This window comes from Ixodes scapularis, unplaced genomic scaffold (assembly GCF_016920785.2).
Source record: "Ixodes scapularis isolate PalLabHiFi unplaced genomic scaffold, ASM1692078v2 PGA_scaffold3__209_contigs__length_174095766, whole genome shotgun sequence".
In the NCBI taxonomy this organism is placed as follows: Eukaryota; Metazoa; Arthropoda; class Arachnida; order Ixodida; family Ixodidae; genus Ixodes; species Ixodes scapularis.
The window spans coordinates 9,204,614-9,224,760 of NW_024609868.1; the positions used below are offsets into that span (position 1 = coordinate 9,204,614).

At 43.7% G+C, this 20,147-nt stretch overlaps 1 protein-coding gene across 1 annotated transcript; it reads right to left on the reverse strand.

Moving 5' to 3' along the window:
• Positions 1-2,421: 2,421 nt before the first annotated feature.
• LOC115322227 (endothelial lipase-like) lies at positions 2,422-9,119 on the reverse strand. The gene is given in 5 exon segments (XM_029982601.3): positions 2,422-2,657; positions 4,782-4,973; positions 5,692-5,941; positions 9,055-9,092; positions 9,095-9,119. Coding segments are annotated over 5 exon segments (741 nt in total).
• Between the last annotated feature and the right edge of the window lie 11,028 nt (positions 9,120-20,147).

Genomic DNA, 20,147 nt, shown 5'->3' on the forward strand with positions numbered 1-20,147 from the left:
TGTTTCACTCAGTCCGATTCTGCTTGCGATTTTCAGGATCGATGTTGACATCCCAGCTACGGTTCAGGTTTTTGCATCCCGAGCGATGTCATGACTGAAAATAGTGAGCAGAACCTCACCATGTGAATCAGGCTTTAGCGTCCATTCCGCGGCGTCCACGCGGAACGAATTGCGGCATGTTACATTATTCACGCCGAGTTTTGCGGTGTAACGAGCCTCATTAATTTCGCTTAGGCCGCTCAAGTAGTCAGAAATTGCCAGGAAGACGTAGAGCCAACAGTTCCAACGCGAAAAAGAACGCGGGGACTCACACCCACGCCGAAAACATCCTATTCCAATGGTTTGTATATGAGCGACGGCGAGCTTCTTGTCCACACCCTCATCGCGCATGCGCGGCGTTGGTGGCGTCCGCTAGGGGCGCTCCGGTTTGTTTGTAAACATGAGTTCGTGTACATTGATTCATACTTAACCTGCTGCACGGTAGGCAATACTTGGTTCGGGCTTCTAATGAAGCAAAACGACATTTGCTATTTTGTGTATTAAAGAAATCACGTGAGCCCATAGCTTAAAAATAAAGATATATGCTCAATTTATTATGAGGTACAAAGGCGCCTAGGTGGAGGGATAGTGCCTTCTACCATTTAGCAGCTCCTACAATTATGTAGGTAGAAAAGCAATTTTTAGCGAAGTAAACCGCTTTTAACATGCATGGCAACATATTTTTGTCATGTTACCCATGAATTTAAAAATACGATTATGTGTTGTTTAAATATTGGTTTTAGTGAAAGCAGTTGTCTGTGTGGGCATCAGAAGGGTCTTAGTATTATCTTTGAAAATATTTGCAAGACCTTCATTTGTATGACTTTAGCTTGGTAAGTATTTTAACAACACAATGCGGAGCGCAAGGTCATCGGCTTCTAGCAAACCGAGCTCTTATTGCTTGATTGAAACAAAATAGTGGGTAGACCTCAAGGCATCAAGGATTGAGGTCTACTCACTATCTTTTCAATCAAGGCCAATCAGAGTTTGGCGTCGTTCTGACGTCACCTCAACTCCTGCAAAAGAAGCAGACGAACTTGCACTCCGCATTGCCTTATTCGGTCTAACATGTCTGCGTGTTCGTCACTCAAATTACCAAAAAAAATATTTTGTTCGAGATTTAAACTTAATAAAGTGTGCCATATATCTTGAAATAGATCTTCTATTTATGTATGCTCCAGCGCAGGACTAGGGGTCATATTATATATTCGTTTTTATTTGTTATTATTTTTCTAGATGTAAAAACGTTTCTAAATTTTAGGTATTGCTGTTACCATATTGAGAAGCACGTATGGTCCCACTAGTAAATCACATATTGTCATAATCATACAGCAGATTTACAATAGGGTAACCTTCGGGCACACCATCTGTAAACCATCTCCCCTGTCACGGATACAATCTATGTTTATCAATGTTGAAAATGCTGAACTTGATATATACAGTGACATTAAGGTGTTCAGGAACCAAGTGAATGTGCTTGTTGCCGAACAGTAAATCTTGTGTGTTTGTTGCTTTGTGTTTGAAACCTGCAATTGTGTTTTTCTTTTTCTTTTCATATTCATATATTTGTGCACCAAAGAGGAGACCTGCATGGTTGTTTTCTGGAACGTAAAATAAACAAATGAATAAAATGTAGACGTATTGGTTACCATTTACACTACGAAGAAAGACCAGTTGCACCCCAGGCTGACTGGAAGCCTTAGATCTGTAGAAGCTGCGAAGAACGCAACGCCTGCCAGTCTCTGACCGAGTAATAAAATTGATTTATAATTTTCAAACTGCTTTACATGCACCTCTAATAAAGATACTCAAATCAAACGATGGTCTTGGTTAAATATACAAGACACACGATTATATGTTTGTTTAAAATTGTAAAGTTTTGTGTTTGCCAGCTTCCACTAATACGCGACAGTACGATAGAGGTAAAACTGCCTCTGAATTCACTCGGCATGTAAATGGTAATACGGCGAGCAAGTTTGTCCGCTTCTTTCACACCTCGTGCGATTGCTTATCCGCGCGCTTGGCTGCCTCCTCATTGCGCGTTCCCTGCGCCTTCTTTATGTTGCCTTTTGTTGGTTCTAATTAGACAAAAACACATGAAATACTTTTTTGCCCTAATATTGCCGGTCCGCGGATCCACAAACGAATCTTCTGCCGTGTTCCGCGGTCGAAAAAATGAGAAAAAAAAAAACAACAAAAAACGCAATGGCTTTATTAGCAGACATACTCTCCAAAGAGATGCCAGTATACCAGTGGGAACAAACATTTCTATTCCAGTACATTGCCATGAACCCTCTTAATATTCGTAAAAGAAAAAGATCATTTAAAAAGCTTAAAGAGTATTTTTAGATTGTGTTAAGATTCCTGGTGTGACTGATGATCTCATTGGTTCTGTGTGCACAACTCCGGCATTCCGTTTGTTTTGAGCAATTGGATATTTCTTCCTGGAGCTCTAAAGCTGTAGTATCCCATTTCACCTTGTTGTGCTTGTAGGCCGCACTTTGCTTTATTATAGACGGTCAAAATTTTGCTGCATGAATTTGACTTAAAGACGCACCGCTTGTTTATCATAGACTGGAGGAACAATAAAGGTGCCCGCGCGTGGTCGCAAAAAACATCTGAAAAAAAAAAAAGAACGACTTTTAGAAACATTTACTATACTGCGGTTTGCCCTCAAGCTAAATTCCACGAAAAATAACATACCCCTTTGTTCCATCCCTGTAGGTTACTTGTACTTTCAGTACTGTAAACTGTCGGATTATATTGGCTCCTTAATGATACCATATGGTGGTGATTCCGTTAGATTATATAATAGACCATTTTTAAAGGACCACCTCTACACTAGCTGCAGCGTGGATAATCCGAGGCCACCATATCTTGGGCTGGCACACTGAGCATGCATTGGACACGTGGTCTTTACGTTAGTGTTCGGCACGTGCTCGGATATAACTGTATTTTGCAAGAGTGTTTTGTCAGAAATCGGCGTGAACTCGTATTCAGTCACACGCTTCGCGCAGGAAACGATGACCAAAATATGTCCGCCGCTTGTACTGCGCATTAGTGATGTTCTCATGTGCCGCATTAGTTTAGCTTTAACGACTTTTATCAAAACAAATCTGTAAAGTATAAACAAAACACCCGGTATATAACTCTTATCCGAGGTCAAACAATAAAAGGGTTACGAGGGTTAAATAGACGGTTCATATACTGATATCTCTGCTTTAAATCGAAATTTGAGAGAAAAGGTTCGATGCATGTCATTCAAACTTGCCTTAAAACTATATATACCTCGTTGCCGAGGCTAAGATTCAAAAGAGTTACAACGCAAATGAACTGTTTATATACTGTTATGGCTTATTTCCGCTTCCTATACCAGATTAAACGACCACTACACTATTTAGCCCCGGGGAAACTGAACTCCCAAAAAACATGTTTTAATAGCTGCTAGAACACGTATGTCAATTAATAAGCTCCCTCCAAAAAACTGATATTATTTTCAGCACAATATTTACGCTGTGAGAATCATTTTGAGTTATGAACGATTTGGAAAAAAGCTGCTATTTCGAGTCGTCAACCGGGAAATACATGGCATGTTTTGGAATTGTTTACTTGGGACTCGCATCATAAAGAGTGCGCTTATTTTTTATTTTTTTTACTCTGGGGGGAGAGGGGGGGGCAAGCACATTTTTGTATGCATGTTTATACAGCCGAAAGTTAGTCTGCCTCAGTGGGCGTCTGGTGTCTCAGCTCTAGATGGCACATTTAGCCAGTGCGGTACAACCGGTAGCCTGGGGTCTTTAACGTGCACCACGCAGTAGGGATACACGACAGCACGCCGGTGCAATGCTCATCCAACATGGAGGGCTGTTGTTCGTTTGACGGAATACGTGTAAAACGTTTTGGGGCGAGAAAATAAGTGTTATATTGGTGAATGATACAGATACCATCGGTATGTATTTGTTAAAAAGCAATAAAGTGGGTCACCAACAAGGTATGGGGAACAGACCTAGGAGCTGCTTTTATCAAAGGCGCTATGCGGCCACAGCTAAACACCGTTGGAATAAAAAAAAAAAAAACCCTATTAAATCCACGCGATATTACAACGAATATTAACTTTAATATTCTGACGCGACTTTGTTGTATCGTGTCCATTTTGTGTATTTTTCTGGTGATCTCTACTTCACACTTGACCACGTGCACATGAATAGATTTAAAAGTGACCTAGTTTGTAAAATAAAATACTTTTTCTTGAGGAACGAAGAGCGTGTTTTGGGGTTTTCGCTTTGAATTCAATCAACATGCTTCCTTCTTCCGGTCGCGATGTAGAAAGTGGTTTATTTTAACTGCTCTATCATCACGCTAATATTAAAGGCAATAAAATATATACTGCGCTAGATATATTTTTTACGCTATAGATATAAACTTTTTAAGATACCAACTCATTTGTCGTATGAAAATCGAACCATGTTGAGCCGGCCACAAATTGTTTTTTTGTTTTGTTTTTTAGAGCGATGCATTTTTTGTTGTAGGTTTGTGCTGCCCTTGGTAGATGTTACCAGCTTTCAGAGGTGGTCCATAGCAGCTGTTATTTTCATAGAGATATTTTAATGTCACACTGCGGTACACCTGGCTACAAAACAGCCAAGAAGAGGTAGCAATCTAGGACACGACCAGCAGTGATTAGTGTCAAAATTGTTATCAAACCACATTAGTGAACTAAGACGTTCGCTGAAAAGTCTTACTAATGGAGCATCCTGGCTGAGCTTTGGCGCCATTTGGGTAGAAATCAACATGCCCCACAGGCCTCAGCAAGCCCAGTTCCGGATAACCAATTCTGTATCCACCACTTGTATGAATAACGTCAACAAATGCGGCATCATCCTTGCAAACGTAAACATCGGTGTCGTTGAAGAGTGGACCAGCAGGGTCCAGTGCTGCGCAGAGAATTCTCAACTTAATTGGAAGCCCCGGCAAAACTTGCAGCTCGAAACATTTCATAAAAAAAAGACTAGATATGTCTTAGTGTATAATACGACGGGAACAAACAGGTCTCTATATGCCTTTACTCGCGCTTTTGCATGTGACTCCATTGTTGAAGGTTGCAAAGATCTTCGAACGGAGGCTTTGCACCTGACACTGCATTGAGTCACCTTAATGATATGTGAACAACAGCTATAGTGGCCGATTTGTTATTGTTTGATTAAATGTCGACTGTTACCTACTTTCCGATCGTTTTTAGTCATTTGCTTGTTTGAAAGGCTCTCACAACAAATCAAACAGTATTGCTTTCTCGCCATGGTTGTTGAAATCGACTGTATCTTTTGCCACATTCAATCGATAACAACTTGAACATTGCTGCTTTAGATGCTTTTTGAGTAATATGTATAAAAAAAACTTTAACGTTAGAAAACAAAACGTTTTAGGCTGGCATTACTTGTTTGTTCACGCCTTTTCACAACAAAGATCACTTGTACGAGCACGTCGTCTATAATTTTATCCGGTAATAATCAGGCCATTAAGAACCCGCAGAGCGAAACATGGAAGTTAATACCAAACACAGCGAGTTTGATAGATCCGGCAACGTTGACACGTACTTTCAATATATTTTAGGCTAACGGATTCTAACCGCGAAGTGACCTGCGATAAATTTACCAGTAATCCGCCAGATCGTCGTTCCGGTTCTCTTCCTAAAGTTCCTTCCAAAGAAGCCTGCAATTTGGGCGCCGAAGCTGAATCCGATAATGTGGACGTCGGCAGGATGTAGCGTAAAGCGGTAGCGATTCATCAGGTGCATCGTCAGTAGCGCAATTTCTCTTCCCACCAGGGCTGTGTTAGCTGCACCGCGATTGTAGAGCTGTGTCGAGCCCCCGCTCCAGTCAACGACGATGACGTTACAGTCCTCCTGTAGTTCAGCGATAAATGTAATCAGAACGCATGATTTTGCATAAGTTTGTGTTCGAATTTGCGCCACAGATTAGTATTAAAAGAAACACCAAAGTATCTTAGCACGTTGGTTAGGTGCACCGCTGAGTACTACGCTTATAAGAAAAGCTTTTATATATCACTCTAAAAAAGCCTGTGCATCCGCTTTCCCTCACAACACTCGGAGAGCCAATCACGGCAACTTAGAAAGGCAGCTCGGCGAATGACGATGCCGCAACATATGTTTAGCCCAAAAAACTCCGTCTGAGTTGTGACATTAAGCAATGCAAAACGTCACGCTTGCATTGCCTAATGTCACAACTCAGACTGCGTTTTTTGGTCTAAACGTATCTTTCGCCATCTTTATTCGCAGAGCTGCCTTCGTAAGTCGCCATGATTGGCTCTCCGAGTGTTGTGAGGGAAAGCGGATGCACAGGCTTTTTTTAGAGTGTAGACGAAAAGGAGCATGTGCAAGAGAATGAAACCTGTTTTGATCATTCTGATTGACTCATTGAGCACCGAATTTGTCGTGCGTGCATTACCCGTGCGTTATAATTTGCTATGCTTTGATACGATGCGCTTTGGGTGGTTTCGGATGCGCTGTACGCACGACATACGCTTGTGTTCTCCTGGTTCATCAGAGTGACCAACACTAGTTTAAATTTATTCAGGAGTGGACTGTTTCACGAGCACGCTTTAATTAAATGTTTTTGATCGGATCGGTTCTGGTTTTTTTGTGGGTGCGTTTAGGGCCTTCAATTCCCAGTGCTCTTGGATTGCCAGAAGCGCCCTGCGATAACGGGTGTAATCGCGAGTCTAGAAGGTTTATCGCGCCTTTAACGCTACTGTCCGAAATCGTGGCGTCATACGCCCACTGCGTCATCCCTTGGTGTGCTACGAGCCACACCGTGATATCATGAGTCCACGCGTGGAGCTACTTTTTGTTATTCGGGAGCCAGCTGCGCATACCGACAATATGCTGCCGACAGAATGTATGCTGGATTCAGTATGACTCGCCGCCGATGGTCGCCATTGCGTGGATTATCACATGCTACCGTAGGCGGCCGTCGGCGGCAATAGACCGATCTCACCAGCCAGTTTGACTACACCACCGCGCTGCCGCAATGCATCTAGGGAACGTTAGTCTTTCTGCACGCGCGACAACCGTGCTGGAGCATTGCGCGAGTGGAGCACGAGACGGCACGAGGTCCGCATGCAGGGCCGTCTGCCTCCTGTGAACTAAAGTTATGGCGGCGTCACGCGTGCGCCGAACGCTTAGTGAGATCGGTCTATTCATACTTAGTTCAGCTGCTTTCGCCCTGTTTCGCCTCCTCCTTGTGGAGCCGAGCGTAGACTGCGGATTGCGCGGTCCGGGGTTCGATTTCCGCTGAGCCCCTGGTGACTTGCTGGTTGCGATAAATTGTTCCTATTTACAATTGTGTATCAATCACTACGACTTAGTATGCTCTCTATATGCTTTGGATGCTTATTCATTACCTGCTACGAGCTGTGCACACTTTATGCTGCCTTGGCCTGCGTCTAACGCTTTTTCGTCCCACTCGAACGTCACACATTTCGCATAGAATCCAGCCCATAAACACATTCTGAGTTTAAAACTATCCGGGGTTGTCTTGAATATAGTGCCTTACAAACCCCCTGACTAAATATTTAAAAAAATGGTAACTTAATTGCGGGTATGTGCAACATGCCCGAATGAACTAGAAAGCCGGTGCTTAATGCAAACATGTACACGTTATAAAAATAAAATTGAAATAAAGTAACTAAATACCATTACTCGTTACTCACCCAAATAATAACGAAGAACAGTACTCGCTACTGCAATTCAAAAGGAACACGTTACATCAGCTTGAAAATAAAGTGTTATTTTCTCGTTACTCTCAGTGTGTCGTTTGTTATAGAGCAGTAGCCTCTTCCAACATTTTTGACGTTAATAATTGCTCTCTAATGCGTTCATATGTTCATACAAAGATAACTGTGGATACACCGACGTAGCTTGGGCACATATTGTTGTGCTCTATCTAGCGTGCTCTAACTGTGCAAATTACATGCGTGAGTTGAGGTAACAACTAGGTTGGTCACTTCTGTTGTACACATTCCTATCAAAAAGTAAGTAAATACGATTTTTCCTTACTTTGTCAAAAGTAATGAAAATACGTTACTCGTTCATTGTCTCAAAAAGTAATTGGGTCGTTACGTCGTTACCAAGAAAAGTAACTAAATAGAACTAATGCGTTACGTTGAAGTCTGTTCTGATGTGGCGTAGCTAATGTTAAATTTGTCAAAATCACCGTGAATTTACCAAAAGAAACTCCAGGAGATAGGTAAGGAATGAATACACCAAATGTTGGTTGCGTTTTGTTGCTATAGTTAATGGTTATGGCGTAACTGATCACTGAACTGATTGTATAACGCCGCAAAGCCCTAAATAATTTATCATATTTGGTTTCGGTTTCGATTCATGGAAGCCGAGATCTCAAGTTGACGTCAAAGATCATCCGGAAGTGTATGTATGACGATGCTTGCGTGTGCCTCAAAATTGCGACGTGGCACAGGTGTGCGCTCTTTTTATCAAAATCAGAGCAAACGAAGAAGCATCCAACTGTTCACCTATTGTAGGACAGACGGCAGCCGTTATAGTTGCACCCCCTGGTCTTGACGTCATCTCGAGATACCATTTCCAAGCAACCAAAATTGACAACCCTAATTAGAAAGAATGCGATTGTATATCATCTACGGCAATTCGGCGTGCTCCGTGCTGTATTCTAAGATTATCGATATCACTCCCATGATTTAGAATAATAAAATGCAGCAGAAACATTCGACGTCTTTATTCCACTTTAAAGAAATCGATCATTCGTCTTCTTACCAAACGACGTATTATGTCAGAGAGTTAAGTATAGGACTGAAAGGTTGAACCATAGGGACGTTATCCGAGACGGGTTTTGTTGCAGGACGACACAAGCGCATAGAAGTACTGCACTTTAACCCGATTCTTGAGTGAAGCCATAGGCTGAACCTGGAGTTTACTTGAACCCACCTATTTCGTTGAAACTTCGAGTTTGAATGACGTACCTCTTTAAGAAGAGCGTCTTTGATAGCCTGTGCCCATGAAACGAACGCGTTCTCCAGCCATCCATGTACCAAATACTTGAGCGGTTTTCTACGCGCGAACTGGTAGAGGTGCTTGGTACTTGATCTTGACTTGTAGTCCACTGCTATGGGAATTACTCGGTTTTTCAAGGAATAAAGAAAGAACTTGGTGTTCACAACTTGGGGATCGTCAGGGAAAGCTAAAGGGTGCGTGAGTCGGTCTCCAAAAGTGAAACAGCCCACGTAGTTGTAGCAAACTTGATGTTTTCGATGTATTTTTATCTGTAACGTAAACACTTCCTTGAGACCTATGTATTTAGCACCTTGTCAATTTCTATTCCTCGTGGATAAGGGTCTAATTTATTTTGAAATATGTGAATACAATTTCATACCTCTCAATTATTTTTTGTGTTTGAATTAAATCCTCAATGAGGCTAATAATATACAAGTGAAGTATTCGTGATAAGAATTACCAAATCTAAGCTTGCTGGGGCTGTAGCAATAAGAACACCTAGTTCACGGGCCTGTGCACCGACCTTCCCCTGCTATAGTGGCGCCTCAGAATATAAAGGTAACATACTTGAACGTTACCTGTCAAGATAATCTTGTATAAATAGCTCCATGTATGAAACAATAAAATTAATTGAATCGGAACTAAAGTGAAAAGGAAAACATATGCACCAATTCATTTAACATTCTCACTAAAAATTTGATCGTCTGTGTGATTTCTTGCATAGTACAGTGCAAGTTTTTCGCCGTTTTAAAAAGAATTAACTTTTCGAAAAACGTGAAGGAAAACGCGAGTTTCGGCTTGAAACTAAAATCGGCACGGTGATTTTGTACTGGACGTTTCACGTGTCGACGTCGTGATCCCGACGCAGACTAACGTTTTACGTCAAGACGTTTCTTTCTTTTTTTTTTTTCTTGTAATTTACCGAGCTTACTTTGAAAATTGCAATGATTGACTGAACAAGCCTTTCGAGGAAAATTAGACGCCCTAAAGTATTAGTATGTGATCGACGGTAGGTACTTTATTAAAAATTATCAATGACAAAACTAAGCACGAATACAATATTGAGTGTCTTATACTCGAGCAAGAATATTCATGTAAAACATCCACAGTGTCTACAATATCCGTTGCTCTGTAAACCATGAAGTGTGATTTGCAGTTGATTCATACTTAGTAAAATCAACAGAGCGCACAAAAAGCGAAGAGGATGTAGAAGTGTGTTCACAAGACAAGCGCTGACTCTTAACTGAAGTTTTAATGGGAAAGAAACAGTGAAATAAATAACACTAAATGAAACCATCATGGCCAATCAGCACATTCCCAGATATTTAATATCTCTCTGCTATGCAGAAAGATCGAAGTTTGGCTTACACAATGGCCAGTTCCTTTTTTTTATTGTGTACGCCTATAAAATGTTTCTGGTCATTTGATCCTCACCTCTTGCGACAATCGTGACGTGATGGACGTAGGGGTGGCAACCAAAATCTGCGAAATGAAAAGGCAAGTGCCTCTTGCTGTTGACCATGAAGCTGAAGCATGTTCACGCGCACTCTCATTTATATATCTGCGAGTTTGGTCAACGAAAATTCTACCGCACGTCAGCGGATTCTAGCAGACGACACCTCCAATCCCAACAAGTTTTACTACAATGTTTGCTACCATGATTAGACCTCATGTTGGCATTTGCAGGCAGTCACGTCGGTTGGGCATGTAACCCGCGTTCGAAGATGGGTATCCTCCTCTTTGACTGCAAGCGTCCTCGGAGAAGTCGTGCACCCACGCAATGCACGACAGTTTCCGCACGCAGCTGGATCGACTAGTCGCGGCCGGATTTCCAACATCAATGCTGTTACTTGTGGCGGAGACGCTGCTTAAGAGGGGAGGGGAGAGTAACAGTTTCAGAAAGAAAGGCATAGCAAAAGACCGCTAGTCATTTCCCATACCTTTATAAAATATCCCACAATCTAAAGATAGTGGAGCAGCGATACGGCGTACCTGTGGCGTTTTCTGCACCGTACAAACTTGCGCAACTGTGCCCAAAGGTAGCCAATAAGAGAGGAACGAAGTGTATTTGTTCAGTCAAGTATAATAAAAAATATGTGGTGTGTACAATAGATGTCAAGTGCAGGATTCCGCTGACGTGCGGTAAGATATACGTTGGCCAAACTGGCCGATGTATCAATGAAAGACAGCGTGCTTGGTGCTTGGTGGTTGTGGTCAACCACCAAGCATGTGTGGTTGACCACAACCACAAAGCACCAAGCATGTTGTGAGACAACATGCTTGGTGGTTGTGGTCAACAGTGAGGGGCACTTGTCTCTTCATTGTGCAGATTGTGGTCGCCAATCCGACGTGCATAACGTCACGATTGCTGGAAAGGGCGAGGACCAGATAACCGGAAAAATTTCAGAGGCGTACACAATAAAAAACAAAAAAACAAAAAAACAAGGGACTGAGCATTGCGTAAGACAAACGTCGATTCATCTGCAGACAAGGGAGATTAGTTATCCGGACACATGATGACTGATCATGATGGTGTACTTTGCTGCTGTTTATTCCCGTGTTTGATTTGTCTTGAAAACTTAAACTAAGAGTCAGCGCTTGTCTTGTGTACACCATTCTACTGTGTAGTCTTTTTTTTGGGGGGGGGAGGGGGGGGAGGGGGTTGGGGGGTAGGGGGTGCTATCGTGCTTTTATTAAACTTAGCAGGCCGATACACAACAAGCCAGGCAAGGGTAGGCTGAGGAAATCAGCTTCATAAACAACTACCGTAGACACACTTGCATTGCACATGCGCGCAACGTGGTGATATATGTTTACTATTGCCCTAGAAGTTATTTTCTTTATTAGATATTATTAGCACTTTTAAACGTACTTCCGTACTGAAGATCTTTCAGCTCACCGGTGGATTGAAGTTAAACTTTCCCTTCGAGGTAACGGTAATTATTCCCTGCAACATGAGCAGTGCTGACAGAAAGAGAGAGAACGTGTTGTAACCGTCAGTTGATGAAACATCAAAAGCGCCACTAAGAGCAAAGCGCAATCTGTGGTGCTCTTTCTTCTCTATTTTCTTTTACAACTGGATGGCTTTTGTCGACTCAAAAATATTAGTGTGCTGGTGGAATACGTTTACATGTGAAATTATGTTTTAAATATTGGGTGTTAAATATTTGCAAAATGCAAAACATTATATCACCAGCAAATAAATTCTCGAAGCTCATTAAATGAGTTTTCGCTGTCTACCTTTAGCTAAGCTTAGGTTAGGCTATGTTAAGTTAGGTTAGATTAGGCTAGATTACTTTAAGCTATGCTACTTTAAGATAGGCTCGTGTATTAAAATTAAAATTCAAATTAGACGTTTTTAGTGATTTATACAGCGTAAGGTCGGTCTGACAGTATAGGAGCGACACTGGTTTACACCGTAGATGAGCGATTTCGCCAGTGGACCACGACTGCTAACCTGGTGTCTTAAACGTGCACCACGCAGTAGTGATACACGACCACACGCCTGTACGATGCTCATCCAGATCGAAACGGGCAGGGGCGTGTATTAAAGTAGAAATAAAAGCTACGACAATATTGCCACGCGCGTTGCCGAGCGAGCGCGTGCGTGACCGAGTGGTTAGCGTACTAGCTGTCGCGCGAAGGATCCGGGTTCGATTCCAGGGAAGGGTCCATCAGATTCGCGAGCCAGCAGAGCGAGTGGTGGTCCGTGACCACGCGAAAAGGACTTCCATACAATTATTGGCGGAACTTTGTTATTGCCCAGACGGCAGCAAGGCACTCCTTTTCAGTCGTTGAATAGTTCTTCGCCTTAGACAGCGTCCGACTCGCGTATGCAATGACTGACTGTGCGCCGTCTTGTATTTGGACCAGTACCGCGCCAAGTCCGGTGTTACTGGCGTCCGTGTGGATCTATGTATCAGCAAACTGGTCGAAATGGTGAAGACTCGGGGGTGTCTGGAGTCTTCGTTTGAGCTCGTCGAATGACCGCTGGTGTTCTGTCCACTCGAACTTTACGGTGTCCTTCGTGAGATGCGTCAGTGGTGCGGACAGCTTGGCGAAGCCTCAAACAAAGCGCCTGTAGTAGGCACAGAGTCCGAGAAATCTTCTCAGGGCCTTTTTGGCAGATGGCGGCGTAAATGCCGCTACGGCGCGGGTCTTCTAGGGGTCAGAGAGAACACCTTTGTTGTTTACGACGTGTCCAACGAACTTGGACACGTCGTGAACAAGAACAAGGCGACGTCGACCGGAACTCTCGGCGGGGCGCAGGCTCGGGGAATTGGGGTAGTCGCAGCAGGTACTCGTCGATCTCGCTAGGACGTTCACCATGACGGGGGCTCGGGTCGTTCGAATGGAACCCACGTAGCCTGACTCGTCGGTATGGGCATCGGCGGTAGGTGTGGTCTGCTTCCCCGCAATGGAAGCACAGAGGGCGTCGGTCGGGTGTTCGCCACACGTCGGTCTTCCGGGGTGCGCGAGGCTTCGTGCGGGCGTACTGCACCGGGTCGTCGTGGCGTCTTTCGTGCTGCGGCGCAGGAGACTGACGTCGGGGCGGCGCGACATAAGTGCGAGGAGGAGGCGGTGGCCGTCGGGCCACTGCGGCGTAACTCAGCGTCGGTGGTTCCGGAGCGGTACTGACGAGAACCTCTGGCTACAGCGCTTGCTGGACTTTTTTCCTGACAATCTCGGCGATTGAAGTCGAAGCTGGGCTTGCGGCGGCAGGTTGAAGCTTTTTGATCTCCTCCCGGACGACGTCCCGGATGATCTCGCGGATGTCCGTGGTGTTGCAGCCGGAAGACGAAAAGGCAGCGACGCCGGGAACTGGGTAATAGTGGGCTGCACGTGCATGAACGGCACGTTCGATGTTCGTGGCCTCCGTGATGAAGCCTTCGATGGTGGTAGGCGGGCTCCGAATAAGGCCTCCGAAGATGTTTTCCTTCACGCTGCGCATCAAGACCCGCAGCTTTTTCTCTTCGGGAGCGTATGGGTCGGCGCGATTCACCAGGTGGAGAACGTCTTCGACGAAGCTTGTGACAGCCCTCGGTCTGCTCTTGGGTTCTCGCTCGCAGGAGTTTTTCGGCATGCTGTCGTTGCTGCTGGTTGGAAATGGAAAAGGTGCGTCGCAGCTCGGCCTGGAATTCTTCCCACGACGAAATCGACGCTTCGTGGTTCTCGAACCCGGTGCGTGCCGTGCCTTTACGAGCAAAGTAGACTTTTTGAAGGCACTGCTCCGGTGTCCATCGGTTATGGCGGGCCACTCGTTCGTAATGTTGTAGCCAATCCTCAAAGTTCTCGTGGATGTCCCCGTCGAATGGCGTCGAAGTCCGGGGTGCGACAAGCAGGTATATGACGGCAGAAGCGACCGGGGTCTGCGACTGGTTGGCCATCGTCGTCCTCCTTGTTTGCTTGGTCTTGGGTGGCAAGGGTCCTAATTCCGGGGGTAGGCCAAGGTTCCGGCGACTTGATCGGATCTCGGTCTGGTCTACGTTGGGTCTTCGGGGGCTTGGGTTGGGACTTGCACTGCGGGACCACGGAGGGGAGCGCTGCACGGGCATGCGGTACCCCGCACCTCCACCAGGATGTCACGAATGAAAAGTTAATGAAACAAAAAATAATTGAGAAAACTAAACGTTTAATGAGGCGAACTTGAGCCCCCCCAAAAAAGAAGAAGATAACGACAGAGCGTCGCGGGCGTCGACGTCGGCGAGACAGCAGGATCGAACGCTGAGGCGAAACTGACTCCGGCTCGTCACGCGGAGCACCTTTTGTACCCACGTGATTCTCTGACCATTCGGCCTAGAGCGTTCGGCTCGTAGGACATTCGTAACTGCATCGTACGAGAAGGTTCTCGAACTTACGAGAACGCCAAGTAGAAAGAATAGATAAAAGAAGATTCCGCTCCCGGTAATCGAACCCGGATCCTTCACACGACAACCTAGCGCAGTAACCTCTCGGCCACGCACGCGCTCGCTCAGCAACGCGCGTGGCAGTATTTCGAAATTATGTGTCCTAGAACTTTCCTTTAAGAGCATACTTGACACTAACATAGGCATTTTAATTAGTGTGGAACATAATTCATATGCCTCGAATATGGAATGGTGCGTATGAACTTCCGAGACCAATTGTAATTCCGTGAAGCAGGAAAGGCTACTTCTAAATTATGTTTTGGAGCTGGATTGGAGCTGGGGATTGAATAAAATTAATCCGATTGATCGCCATACATTAAAAAGCCAATCAATCGAAAAATTTGTCAGTTGATTTTTCTCGTCATTTTACATGACACATGATAAAACGGCACATGTTTTACAGTTTTACTATGTCATAAATGACATATTGCAGTCCCATGGCAAGATTCACATGTGACGCCTATAGAAATATGAACACGGGAAGCCTTTTAAAAGTGGTAATTTTCAAGTTATTATTTAAACAGTATAATCAGGCTCGATGACAATCACAAGCATGCTGAAGTGGTTTCCCGTGAAAGCCTGTGCCCAAAAATAATAAAGATGCCAGAAATATTAAACCAGGCAATTTTTTACTTTTTGTTCTTGTCCAGGCTTTTCCTGCACAAGACTACGATTAAACGGCTAAACAATGTTATAGCAATTAAAAGAATCGCTCAAATGATTTGAAGGTTAATCGACGAAGTGCCCACTCCAACTAAGCCTAAGGTTAGGGCGGAGAGTTATTGGAAAATCTCGTGAGAGTCGCGTCATCAGTAAAAGTGTGTCGCTGTAGCTATTGCTGCTGAGTCGTGATGCGGGTAGTTTGTTGGAGTCGCAGAGTCTACTACGTTTCAATAGAAGAGGATTTAGAGATAAATTTTTAATATCAGCCTCTTTACATCCGAGAAAATTGAAGCGGGTGAACCCACACTACCAAGTGCAGCATTGAATAACGCGCCCGCTGCTGCGTTGCTTGATCACACTCGTTTATTCGACTCGCAGCAGGTATATTATAACAGTTTGTTTCACTTATCTAAGTTGTCCGACCAACGAACTATTTGAGGATCTTGACTGGAACAGACACCCTCTCCTCATCGCAACGTAGTAGGATTGTTCAGTCTCCGAAAAACTTACGTACACCATGGCACAGAAAAAGGACACATTGGCTGCAGTGGAACTTTCTTACTCATAGCACGTTAATTTTCCATCCAACACTAACTTCTCTCAGAACGCTGGTAACACAATTTGATCTTCACTGAAACACCTAACAGTACCACACCATTTTCCAATAAAATTCTTTTCCCATCTCTATTATGTGACAGAATAAACGCAAAAATCTACACCGTCTCATGCGCGAACGTGGAGAGCTTATGGGGCGGCCATATTCCTATCCCCACTTCGATGATGATGATAACGCGACAATAGCGCCACCCCTAGGTCGAACTCGATGCCAATAGGTGAGCGGCGTTTGGCAACTTCCGGTTCCTTACGAAATTTTGTTTCACAGTTTACAAACGACGGCATTTAGTTGCAAGCTTGTGCAAATGTGATTCTGAAACCTCCAGACTATAGTTTTCAGAACCATGCTTAGACAGGCTTGCAGATCATCATCGTCATTTGTCAGCAGCTATAAATAAGCAATACTCGACGTGAAAGGACTCCCCTGAAGAGGAGAGGAATGTGAGAAGGATATACAAGCTGCGAATTCATCTGCGTTTCTGCATTAATTACACCACTACAACAATGACTATGCATATATTTTTGTACAGGGTGTTATGCGGCTTGTGGAGCTGAGTTATACAACCAGGGTGACATTATTGGGAAGGCTAATCTTTACGATAAGTTGGCTAATTAACTAAAATTCGTTAATTAACTTTTTAATTAGCGAATATTGACATTTGATTCCAATTAGAAACTTACTGAGCGTCATCAAAAATCACTAAATCAACTCTGTTTAGAACGACCTGAAGGTCATGGGAAACTCGAGGGCGCACCAAATTTACCACTCGTGGAGCAAGCGCAAAGCTAGCAGTGGCGGAACGTGATGCTAATCTAATCATCCGCGTTCCGCAACCACCAGCCTTGTACCTGCTCCACGACCGATAACTTTAGTCCACTATTACGCTTCTCACGCGCTCATAGTCTTTCTGAAAATGAATGATTTAGGGATTTTCGATGACGCTCAGCAAGTTTCGATTTGGAGCCATATGTCTTTTTTCCTTACTTAAGGTGTGAACTAACGAATTTGAATTAATTAGCAGACTGGTCGTTACGATGAGCCCCCTATACTATGTCTCACTGGCTGTATAACTCACCTGCACAAACCGCATAAGTGTAACTTTCATGGCTTTATTTAAACTAATCTCTTTCTTTCTTTCTTTCTTTCTTTATTGGTTTTCCATTTCATACAGAATGGAGGAGGCCGAGGAAAAAAGCTACAAACGCAGCTTGTGGGGCCCTCGGCCCCCTTTAAATGATGGCAGCATTGGACTCACAAAACACTCACACACAGTAACAAAACACTTCCTGGTCAATCAGATTCACTCATTCGATACAGCTCCACACATTAGTATACAGTTGCAATTTAACATGATTAGGTCGGGTAAGGAACACAAAACAATTCTAGGAAATAGCTCGTTTTCATCTCAGGCAGTTCTAAGGGCACCGGTATCAGAAAATGAACATAAAAGATATCTCAGTTCAGAAGGGGTTATAGAGGAGATATCGGTGCCAGCCTCCTCAAATGAATTTAGTAGTCGAGGCAAAGTATTCTTAAGCATTTGGTCACCATAATTTGTCCGAGAACGAGGAACTATCCATGGTTCTGGAGTTCGTGTTTTATGCGAAGGTTCCCTTTTTTCTAAGTTTCCTATTTCTAAGAGTGTAGAGGTATTTTTCCTAATGCTATAATAAAAATCTCGCATAAGCCTCCTTCGGTATATGTCATGAACTTTTGGAATGTTATATTTCTTGAAAAGGTAGTCAGTATGTTCGGTGTATGAGACATTGGCAATAACGCGTATCATTCTCTTTTGCATTAAGTGTAATTTATGGAGGTTAAATTCTGTTGTTGTGCCCCATACAAGATGGCAATAGTTAATATGAGATACAAATAGCGTATTGTAGATTAATAATTTAACTGATTCCGGAAGAATATACCTATTTCGATTCAGTATACCAGCTATTTGACTAAGTTTGACTAGTACAAAGTTAACATGCTCGTCCCATTGCATGTTACTGGAGAAGTACGTGCCAAGCACTTTTATAGTGTCCAAAACTTCGATGTTTGTGTGATTAAACGCTATGTTATGATGCAATGGGAAAGGCGTTCCTCTTGAATAGAAGAAAACGGCTTTAGTTTTATCAGAATTAACTTTTAGACGGTTCTGTTTTGACCAAGAGCTTAATTTACGTAGAACATCATTTGCCATATTGGTTATCTCGGCGTAGGAGCTGGACGATAGAAATATGCAAGTATCGTCCGCATAGATTATAAACTTCGCCTGTTGACATATATGTACGATATCATTGACGTATAAGTTAAAAAGCAACGGGCCAAGAATGCTACCCTGAGGCACACCAGAGATTATTTCTTTGCTTTTAGACGTTAAAGGGGCCCTGCAATCATATTTAAGCTTCCACCTTTTTTGCGGTTTCCACGTCTCTTGGGGTTCGGGCAAGCCAGCGGGCACGGAAAGAGTAACTAAATATCAGTGCGTCATATTTTAACCGGACGACGCGGAAACCTCCTCCACCGACGAGGGCGACCCGCGGTACCGAAAGCGCGCAAAATGTGACGTCTTTGGTCCTGGGCTTACTACTGGTCAGAGCCGCTCAAAGCTTCTTTTTAGTCGAAATACAAAATATAAGTGGCGCGAACCGTTTCAATTATTTATAAAAGTAGCTTTTGTTCAGTATTTTAGATCAAAAAAGAAACGAATGCAGTTCATAAAGTACGGAAACAAGGAATGACCCGCTGATATACCCGCCACCAAGCGGTGGAAAAAGTGGCGCATACTAGAAAGGAATAGTGGGATCAGGCGCCGACACGGAAAGGTCCCGGACGTACGCGGCGGCGTTGCGGTCGTATACCGGCTCGAGGATCCGACCGGTTCCAAGCGTTCCCAAGGCTTTCGGCGCGGGCTTGGCTGGCGATTTAACCCTTTGGCGGTATGGCAGCGTGAAGTGGTTCCCGTTCTGATCTTATCTTTACCACGTGTTTGCTATCGTTTGTGGCCAATGAAGTGTCATGCCGAATTAGAATTTAATGGCGCGGCAAATGCAATGAGAGCCGCTCTGGCTGCCCGCTGCATACAGCCTATCCAGAACACGCTTCAATGGCGCCCTCTCGCGCCGTCGACTCGGAGTGCGGCAGCCGTGAGCGCTCGATGAGCTCACTACTTCTCCTCTAGTTCACGGCCACTCTCAAGCAACCAAGGACGTCATGAGGGAGGTTATTTTTTGCTTGTTTTTGTAATTTTAATTTGCCTATAACTTTTTAAATAAAGGGAATTTCGAGAAAAGAAAAGTTTCACTAAGTTACTACGTTCAGTGCGCTCAGGTTCGGTGCAAATTAAAATTAGTAAAAAAGTCATTGCAGGGCCCCTTTAAGCCATTCAGAAAAAACGAATTGTCGCCTTCTGCCGAGATAGGATTTTATGAACTCAAGTGGTAGACCCCTTATGCCATACCGCTCAAGCTTTTTAACTAGAATATTGTGATCGATATGATCAAAGGCCTGGGTAAAATCAACAAAAATGCCCAAAGTCAGAAGCTTCTGCTCGAAGTTTTGTAAAATATATTCTTTTTGCTCAAGAAGAGCCAGCTCCACAGACTTATTTTTTTGGAATCCATACTGAGCTTTAGTTATTAGCTGATATTTTGCACAAAATGACGATATTTGATTTAAAATAACTTTTTCTGAGCATTTCGAGAAAATTGGAAGGATAGAAATTGGGCGATAGTTCTTTATATCTAACCTATCACCTTTCTTATATAGTGCTGTAACTTTGGCAACTTTCATTTTGTCTGGAAAGGTTCCTGTGGAAATACATAAGTTGTATATATGAACCAAGACATGGACGATTTCATTAATTACGTACTTGACAGGTCTTATC